We start from the raw sequence: 10,869 nt of genomic DNA on the forward strand, positions 1-10,869 counted from the left end.
TTGATGTCACTGTCCACAAACCAGTCCTGTATAATCCTTGCTATATGATATGTAGTGCCAATGGAGATAATGTTTCCACAGTACAAGCAGAGTGTAGGTAGTGCAAAAATCATGCACCACGATGGGAAAATCATGGACAATGTCTGAACCAGCTGAAATAATCCCATATTATCAGATCACCTCTGCTAAACTTCATGACAGAGACAATACACTTTTACATGAAACACACTCTCTCAGCCAATCTCCACACCCTCCCCACTGGAATGAAACAAATTGGATACTGCAATTTGCTACCCCATAACACCTTCTGGCCACTAGTTTATGTACTACAGTCCATAAATATTGAGAATGCCAATCGATGTTCTATATTGGTGACCATGATATTAGGCTTCTGGGTAGCTGCTCCACCTCTAACACCCAGGCTATTTAGCACCCTCAGATGTTTTCTGTAAAGGCACAAACTAGCCTATTAATGATTTTCTGAACATGTTCCATGATTTTGTGAGGCTGTAGATCTATTTTCAGTAAGATATTACTTATAATCTTCCATCTTTGAAGAGATTTTGGGAATTGAGACAAATTGCAGTTGCATGGACAGGAAGGTTACTGACACGACATCCATCATCCCATGTTGAAAGTTCCGATCCATACTTCTGATGCAGAGGCTAACACAAGAGATTACTATTAATATATCTGAGAGGGAGACACCCGAAATTGCTCGAACCGCACAATAGCCTTGACATTACATGCAAGCAAGATTCTATCGAAAATCATTCAAGCACAATTGTATAGAATCATAGAAACAGTTCTGCCTGAAGTTCAAGCTGGTTTCTGCAACAGAAGAGGCACTCGTTGATCACACTGCAAACATCCGTTGGATTGTGGAAAAAGGCCACTAATTTCAGAAAGATGTATACATGTGCTTCATCGACTATACCAAAGCACTTGATTGTGTTGAATATGAAAAACTGTGGAATTCTTTGATAGAATTGGGAATACCGGCACACTTGGTTGAGCTAATAACATCATTGTAAGATCAGAACAACATTTGGAGATATAGACTGGTTTAGAATCGGAAAAGGTGTGCAACAGGGCTGTATCTTATCCCCATTTCTATTTAATTTGTATAGAGAATTAATTATGAGAAAATTGTATCTGGATGAGTCAGAAATTGGTGTGAAAATTGGTGGCATAATTTAAGTTATGTAAATGATACAACTCTGCTTGAAGAAAATGAGGAAGATCTAATAATACAATTGATTTTAATAGTTAAAGACAAGAGTGAAAAAGCAGGACTGCAGCTTAACATCAAGAAAACAAAAATTGTGTAAAAAATTATGGAAATCCTAAAGTCTTGAAACTTTATTAACCATGTTGGACTTGTGTAGTCGAGACCTGCTAATTTTCGTAAAGTCAGACAAATGCTAACTTATTGTGATTTTCTCTTGCAGAGGATCTGTGTTCTCATTTTGAATTTAGAATAAATGGTGTGAATTTAAATCAAATAGGATAGTGTAAACTTTAAGTTTCAGAATATTAAATTTTAGAAATTTTATATTTTAAGTCAGAAATTCTCTTACCTGAGATTTATTCAGGAATGGCTGCATCTGGGTAAGATGTAATTAGAATAGTATCGAAATGAAATAAACCTAATAAGAGGACGAAGGAATAAAAGCAAGCTTTGATCCTAAATCCATGCATGAGGAAATAATTAGAAGTATAAAGGGAGAGAAATTCCTCATCTGAATTGTACTGATTTTAAAATTACATCTCCTTTGATACGCAATGTATCTACAGATTTTAGTAGGAATGCATAATAAAAAAACAGTTGAAAAAAAATTTTTCACCATTAATTTAAACTAAAAATTTTTTTCTTTCTACAACAATTAACATATCAAAATGAGCTCCAGCTTGAAAAGTGTTAGTATTAAAACTCACTCTAGTATTAAAAACTGTAACCTCATTCTTTATTCTGAAAGAAATATGCATTGCTAAACCTGGCTTTGGCAAAGGACACGTTCCACACCAAAGATTAATTACAATTCTGTCACCCTTTACAATAGGATAGCCACTGATATATAACTTTAAACCAGCATACAATCCATTTGGAATTGCACATGATATGAGAACAACTGGATCTATGTTTGATCCAGCTGGTTAAAGACAAGAGTGAAAAAGCAGGCTGCAGCTTAACATCAAGAAAACAAAAATTGTGTAAAAAATTATGGAAATCCTGAAGTCTTGAAACTTTATTAGACATGTTGGACAACCTCTCAAAACAAGGCAGTTGCAAAAGTCCAGAAAATTGTGAAAAGAGACATCATTTAACCCTCAGAATGATGGCCGATGAGTTGGATATGCACAAGGAGATAATTTGTCAAATTCTACATGAAGATTTAGGGTAAAGGAAGGTCTGTGCAAAATTCGTGCCACACAGCCTCATGGATGAGCAGAAGCAACAAAGAGTGTCATCATTTGAACACTTCATCCAGACCTGTCAAGACAATGCTAATTTACTCAACTGTATTGTCACCGGAGATGAGTGTTGCCATTTCAGTACAACCCAGAGATGAAGTGTAAGAGCATGCAGTGTACTTCAAAATCATCATCAAAAAGTTTTGTTTACAGAAGTCCAGAATACTAAGACTAAGCAGAATACAGAAGATTAAGCAGATCATGTTTTTTGTCAAACAGTGTGTGATTCACAAGGAATTTGTACCCAAAGGGATGAGAATCAATACCGTTCTATGTACAGTGTGCTTCAAAGACTATTGAAGCACATTTCCCAAGTAAGCCACATTTTCAAGAGAAAGGCATCTGGTTCTTTGTTTCGTGACAATGCCCCCTGCCCATCTCGCACTTTAGCATTAGCAGAGGCATATGATGCAAGAAAGAAAGCTTATGCAGCATCAGCCGAGGGAGAACCACTTCCACTTCACCCCTCTGTTCGTTCGAAATACCTGTCCAGCTGAGCCTTAAAATTTATTTAGGCTATCAACTTCCATGACAAGGGATGGAAGTCTGTTCCACCAACCAACTACCCGGTGGCTAAAGGCAAATTTAAGTACATCTATCCTACATCTGTCTTTAATCGATTTGAATTTATGCCCTCTCAGGTGATTATTCTGAGCAAGAGGAAGAATTCCATCAGATTGAGCATGCTCAAACCATTCAAGGCTTTATTTATACACCTCTATCAGAGCTTATGCAGCATCAGCCGAGGGGGAACCATTTCCACTTCACCCCTCTGTTCGTTCGAAATACCTGTCCAGCTGAGCCTTAAAATTTATTTAGGCTATCAACTTCCATGACAAGGGATGGAAGTCTGTTCCACCAACCAACTACCCGGTGGCTAAAGGCAAATTTAAGTACATCTATCCTACATCTGTCTTTAATCGATTTGAATTTATGCCCTCTCAGGTGATTATTCTGAGCAAGAGGAAGAATTCCATCAGATTGAGCATGCTCAAACCATTCAAGGCTTTATTTATACACCTCTATCAGATCACCTCGCTGGTGCCTAGTCTCCAGACTCTGTAATTTGCAAAACTTAAGTCTTTATTCGTAAGAGTACCCCTTTGTTCCATTCACTAATCTTGTTGCCCTTCTCTGTACTCGTTCCAGCAGCTCTACATCCTACTTGAAATGAGGCTGTTGTTGTTGTAGTTATTTAGGAGCATTAGCAACTAAGGCCATATTGCTCCAGGATATGCGGTGGTCATTCCCTGACCTTTCCGCATCCTCCATATTTGGTGGTGACGGGCTCGAACCCCGGTCTAATCAAGAAGCGTGTGCTACGCACTGCTGCTCCTTCCCACCTGGCTACGGAGGCACCCTTGAAATGAGGCCTCCAGACCTGTATACGGTACCTAGGTGTGGCCTGACCATTGCCTTATACAAGGGAATAATCACCTCCTTATCCCTGCTAGAAAAATTCCTGTATATCATTGACAAGACACCATGAGCTACTATTGTAGCCTGTATACACTGCACAGAGAACTTCATATCTGCCTGCACAATTACCCCCAGGTCCTTTTCATTCTCTACCACTGTCAGTGTAGTGGCAGAGGTGGCAAGCCCACTAGCAGATGGGCTTGCCACCTCTCAAGCCCATCTGCTCAACCTTTCCGGATCCTGTTGCAGCAGCATAGTGTCAGTAGTGTCATTGACAACCCTGCCAACCTTTATATCATCTGCAAACTTGGACATTAAGCCTGATATACCATCATCAATATCATTTATAAATACAGAAAACAACAATGGACCCAACACTGAACCCTGAGGGACTCCACTAATAACATTAGTCCACGATGAGCAGTGTCCATTGATTACCACACTCTGCCTTCTCCCCCCTCAACCACCCCTTTATCCATAGCAGCAATTTGCCTCCAATGCCACACTGCTCCAATTTGTGCAGCAGTCTTCCCTGTGTAACAGTATCAAAAGCCTTTCTAAGATCCAAGTATATAATATCAAAATTATTCCCTGCATCCAGTTCTTTTGTGACTGCATCATAGTATCCAATCAAATTGGTCAGGCAAGACTTCCCCTTGACAAAACCATGCTGTGTCCGAGCTATAACTGAAGTCTTGTCTAGATGATCCTGTAGTGCTTCTTTAACTAGTGCCTCCATTAATTTTCCTGGAACAGAAGTTAAACTCACAGGTCTATAATTACTTGTGTCAGCCTTTGATCCTCCTTTGTGAACTGGGGTCACATTTGCACATCTCCAGTCTGTGGGTACTTCCCCCGAGTCCAAGGAAGCTCTCATAATTATGGCTAAGGGTTTGCTTACTTCCTTTGCTGCCTCCTTTAATATAAATGGATAGATCCCATCCACCCCAGGTGCCTTTCTTATGTTTATCTTCAACAATTTCTCCTCCACTTTACTCTCAGTTATTACAAGATTCTCTAGCTTACTGTCAGAGTTGAATACACCTCTGCATTCCCCTCGCTGAATAACACCTCATGTGTGAATGTCGATGCAAAATATTTATTTAGTTTGTTGACTACTTGAGCAGGATCATCAACAGTTGACCCATCGATATCAAATGGACCAACCTGATTCATCCCCCTCCTTCTAGAGTTTACATAAGTAAAGAACTCTTTGCTGTTTTTCTTTGCATCCCTTGCCAAAGATTTCTCGTAATCTGCCTTCGCCTGCCTCACCTCCTTTGTAACTTGGTTACAGATCAACTTGTATCTATCATAGGCTTCTGTGTCACGTGTTAATTTGTATGTATCCCATGCATTTTTCTTCTCTGCCATGTCTCATTAGTTCATCTGACATCCATTTAGGCCTAAACCTTGAACAATATTTCTTAGTTGGTATGTAAAGACACTTTGTTGTAAAGACATTTCTGATGAAACATGGTACTGTACAGATCAACCAACCATGTTACTTTCCAATCTAGCACCAGGAGACTTCAATTTCCCATGGTTAAAACTGCCCTCAAAGGAGAGAGATTTCAGGATGTTGAGGACATAAAAGAAAAAAGTAACCACTGAACTAAACATCATCTCTTTCACTGACTCTTTTCAAAAACTTTCAGAACAATGTAATACATGCATTCAATTAGGCACTGCTTACTTTGAATAAAAATAACTACTTTTAAGCTCTTTTACTTTGTTCTTTTTGTTTGATCAGTCCAAGAACCTCTTATGTTCAAGGTTTACCATCCAGGTGTGAACAAAGTATGCAAGAATCAGAATGTAGCAGCATCTGCCACACAGAGCAATGACCAAGCCTCTGTGACATTAAGCAGTACTAGGAGGGGTATGACTCTCATCACCCAGTGTGATACTACCACCTCTGTCGTCTCCTCATCTATCACACAATATAAACCTTGTTCTGAGGTTATTACAGGAATCATGGTGAAATCAATGTTCCTTACATTAAGGGTACAGCTTTAAAACAGTTTTGGCAGATAGTGCACAGAACCAAACCTATTCATAATGCTCTAGGAAGCATCCTAAATTAGTGTATATTCTTTCTGCCAGCTATGAAAGGGGGAGTCTGAATAGTGCATCTAAAGGGGTACTACTGAGACTCCCAGTCACTGAAGCCAGGTGGAGTCACTGCTAAAGCCAGATTAAGGATTTTGGGTATGTAGTTCATGTCATCCTATGTCTGTATATCTTTAATGTGGGATGGCATCTGAACCAAAGTCCATTTGTAATTCTGTACTGAGTAAAGTACTCTGTAAAGCCAGAGTACTTTACTCAATACAGCCTAAAGCCAGTAAGTGTGTTTTTAAAGTGTTGGTTATGTTGAGATATTGTTTTTGAGGCCACTTTGCAACTAGCAAGCAATTTTCTTAACAACTACAAAAGTCTTCCTTTACTTCACCCTTTTCATATGACTTTTAACAACTTAAGAAAACAAGACAGCCAAAAATATAAGATAAAAAAAAATATATAGAAACTTCTGCTTCCTAATTCCCAACACTGCCATGGAAGAAGGCCATATGTTACCAAGTGCACAAAAATCAAAATCACTCCTTCTCCCCCATTTGCTCCCCAAAAAAATAAAATTCATTAAATAAATAAAAATTTACTTCATACCATTAGGGCCCAACCAGGTGATATTAGTATCAACATTTTTAACACATTTGCTGCTGGAATGCAAACTTGCATCCATTCAATTGGAGTGAATAAGTGAGTGCTGTAAAAGGAAAGGCACAAGATAAAAACAACTGAGCAATAGTGGCACACTGATTGAACTATGGGTTATTGCATTACAGCAGAGATTTTGCTTAGTGTCAATTGTACCATCTAGAGAGCACTATAAAAGCTGTATACTTTGTTCAGATTCATATGTTCATTGCTCATGTTAAAGTTATTTTATCTAGTTTAAAATTTCCACAAGAACAAAAGGTAAAATTTTTTGAAGATTATATGCTTATTGAATTTTAATTTTTTAGTTTGTGAGAAACAAAATATCATCCTTAATGTGTGTCTACTGAAAAAATGTGTGTATAAAGTGTTTTACATTAACATTTTACCCTAAAGGGTTATGAATCTACAGCCTGGGACATGAGGACTAAAAAGGAATAGGAATGGACAGTATCTTGAAGTTCATCATATTGAATTAGCTCTTTATATGTCATCTGATACTGAAATAGAATTGTATTCAAGGATGCAGATTCTGAATCTTGTTGAAATCCATCTGTTGATGTTAGAACACTACAAACAACAGATGCTGGTGTTATTTGGAGTGATGATTCTTCACAGCTGAAATCCATTTACTAAAGAGAACTGCCTACTTGTGTAAGTGCTTCAGAAGTGCCCAAGACACACATAAAGGACCCCTGCAAATATAAGTGGCAGCGAACATATCAAGGACAACCCACACCACTCAAAAAAAGTACTGTTCTACGTTACCACTAATTTATAGGTGTTACTTGGATCCACTTAGACATTCTTTTTCAGACTGCAGACGAAAATTTAATTATCCCATTCTGTCAAATTCATTTGTTACTTCTACTGTTCTTTTAATTCAACAAAAAAAACTTGGAATTTTACTTTGTCTTGCTTGTTAAATCATCTTTCATTTTGTTGTCTGCCACCCATTTTTTTTTTTTGCAATCAGATAACTTATTTTGTCATTTTGACCATTCTAGCAAATGATATCAAATCTCAATTGGCATTTGCTCTCAACTTCTTGGCACAAATGTACATAGACAATGTGTACCTATAGAACATCCTTTGGGGGGGGGGGGGAGGGAGGGAGAGAGAGAGAGAGAGAGAGAGAGAGAGAGAGAGAGAGAGAAATCAGGTACATTTCCACTTGAATGGGACTACAAACACCCAAAACAGCAGTATTTGTATAACTGTCATTCTGTGCAATACAGGAAATCCCCTTATGTGCACTCAGGGTCATTGTCAGGACAGCTCTAAATAGGGATACTTTACATATCTTCATGAAAACAGTAATGGTGGACCTGTAATGTTCAGTTTACCATCCAGAGGTAACCAGATATATTAGCAACTCCTGTTATTTCACAACACCATCACAGTGTGGATGCTAGAAACAACACTTTTAATGCAAGACAGAGCACCTCCACACGAACTGCTACAACAGAGTTTTACCACTTCAAGGAGAAATCAGCCATTCATTTCTCAGTGTGGTCACTTCAGTTGCCTAATTTCGCCCTTTGTAACTTTTAGTTCTGGGACTACCTGAAGGACAATGGGTATGTTGTTTGTTTGTTTGTTATTTGGTTTTTAGGAGCATCAGCAACCAAGGCCACATTGCTCCAGGATATGCGGTGGTCATTCCCTGACCTTTCCGCATCCTCCGTATTCGGTGGTGACGGGCTCGAACCCCGGTCTAATCAAGAAGCGTGTGCTACGCACTGCTGCTCCTTCCCACCTGGCTACGGAGGTGCCCAATGGGTATGTTGTGGCAACATCCATGATTTAACAGCCCTGAAGAGTAAGCATCCCAAGGAACAAGAGAAACATTACTTTGACACATTATGTTCTGTAGTTGACCATTCTATTACTCAACTTGGGTTCTGCTAGACGAACACTCATTCTGTAATGACCATGTTGAGGCACATATAGAGTACTGACTGACAAATTATTCAATATCAGCACTTGAAACAGGAGGTACTGTACCATTCATGCTGTGCTAATGTATACAACAGTCATGGCAAATGTTAAGTGATGCTAACAAAGTGGTGAAATAAAGATGTCAAGCAACAAAGTGACAATGTTATGTTACCATACTAGAGTATTAATAGAGTGTTCTTTATTTGTAGCATGCACAGCTACAAAGGCCATGTAACAGCTTAAGCATTCATACAACTTTTGCCTGTGGTGATTTTTGGAAATAATTGCTTTTTTTTTTATATTACTTTCATATCTTCCAAACATCCCTGCCAAATTTTGTTGCATTGATTTCATCAGATTGTGCTCCACACAGCTCTAAATAGGGATACTTTAATTGTGGCCACTTGGTATATTAAATAAATAAAACAGGCCCATTTTGCTGATGGAAGTAATACTAACAGAAAGAAAGACTGAAAAATTTAAGTTGATTTAAATATTAAATACCCTTCAAATACAGTAAACTTTTTATTTATTACAAATCAAAATAAACTCATGGAAAGAGATTAGGTGATTATTCTGATATATGGCTATTATCCATGGATCAATTTTGAAAGAACCAGTTTTCTACACACACTGGTTGAAAAAATACAAACCTTTGTATTGACAGTCACAGACAGCAGAAATGCAAATAGATGCAAAGAAAACTGCGACAAACAAACCTCCATGCAAACTCGGTGTTGCTCTGGTGTGAGTAGTCTTGGAACCCAGCATGCACAAACGCGAGTCATATGCAAATGGTCATGGAGAATACCATGCATGCTTCCTACTGATATATTCTCAACATCTCTGCCAGTTGCCTTACTATTATATGACAATCTTCTCTCATGATTACAGAAACAGTGTTTATGGTTTCTGTGCCACAGCAGTAGTTGGAGCTCCAGGACTGCCGATTTTTGTGAGTGAATCAGGTCCATCTTTAAACATGCTAAACTACCTGCAAGTTGTACTATATGGAAGCACAGATTCACCATAGACCTCTTTTAACATGCTTCAATTGACGTTTTCTTGACACAGAAACAAAATTTGAGCGCAGCATACTGTTCCTTGCATGTCATGTTCACATAGGCAAAACTGAACAGGCACAAACTTGAACAACCACCAAAGTCACACCATGCACACAAGTCAACTGCACAATTGCTATATGATGCAGCTTGGTTTAGTCTTAAATTCCACAGCTCAGCTAGAAAGAGCAAGCAGTACAGTTGTTCATGAAAAATTACAATCACTCTTTATTGAACAGCCCTCATATTTCAAAATTTATGTTAAACTTTAAAAAAAAATTTTTTTTTTAATTTTTGTGTTCAATTGATCTTTTAATTGTTTTCAATTTATTTTTTACCGTAATCATTTTGCATTAATGTTATATTCTTTTTAATTTCTGGAGAGTATCATATTGAGGTAAATTTCTCTTATTCTTCTATAAATATTTAAATCAATTAGAATATATTGAGCACCATAGCTCTGGTTTATACTATCAAATTATCATATTATGAAAACATGCAATGTACAGGAGACACATCTGGTGTGTGTATGTGGAGAAATATGAATAAAGTAGAGAGTATACTTACTTCTTTCACTTTCTAGCAATAAGTAACCTGTAGTTGTAGAACTCTGAATTATATCTGACTTGTCAAACTTTTTTCTGTTGGATACTGGTTCAAGTTCTACAAGATATTCCACAGATTCAACTGATATTAGTGATGCAGCGCAAGCAGCCAGAAGAAGGAACATTCTAGGAATCAAATCATCTATCCCGACATACATCATACAATTTTATAGCTTTAAGAAAGCTTTCAACAAAAGGACTCCCACTTTATTTGTGCAGCAGAAAATGAATACAACCTATAAAATAAATGGTTAAAAAATAGGCATAAGTTATACAAAAAAAAAACAACCACATATCACAAATGATGATATTTTAATGTAATTACATTTTAATGTAATTTCATTAAATTCTAGCTATAAACGAGTACTGGTCTTTAATGTCATATTTCAAAGTGGCATTTCACTCAGTTATATGAAAGTGTTTGTGTTAAGAATTTAAAAGCCATAGCAAATGAAATTATTTAATCTGATGAATTTAAAAAGAAAGCAAGCTTGAAAAATCCTTTATAATTAAAAGTCTTTAAATCTATTTTTAGGGAATGGAAGGCATGCCATTTTCGAAGAAAATATTTTTCTTCTTTCTGAGTGTGCCAAGATCCAATATCAATACTGACAGTCAAAAGGCATTTGTGCATTTTTTTTTGAAAA

The 10,869-nt window shown here is 37.4% G+C and overlaps 1 protein-coding gene across 1 annotated transcript in view; it reads right to left on the reverse strand.

The window, feature by feature from the left end:
• Positions 1-10,424, reverse strand: part of LOC150086797 (uncharacterized) — a 66,650-nt gene extending 56,226 nt beyond the window's left edge. Inside the window, exon 1 of the mRNA XM_090371583.1 lies at positions 10,185-10,424. Within this exon, the coding sequence (XP_090227709.1) occupies positions 10,185-10,383 (199 nt within the window). The 5' untranslated portion in view covers positions 10,384-10,424. The remainder of the gene's footprint in view (positions 1-10,184) is intronic.
• Positions 10,425-10,869: the final 445 nt, after the last annotated feature.

Source organism: Mastigoproctus giganteus, chromosome 4 (genome assembly GCF_048544385.1).
Source record: "Mastigoproctus giganteus isolate SK-2022 chromosome 4, ASM4854438v1, whole genome shotgun sequence".
Lineage (NCBI taxonomy): Eukaryota > Metazoa > Arthropoda > Arachnida > Uropygi > Thelyphonidae > Mastigoproctus > Mastigoproctus giganteus.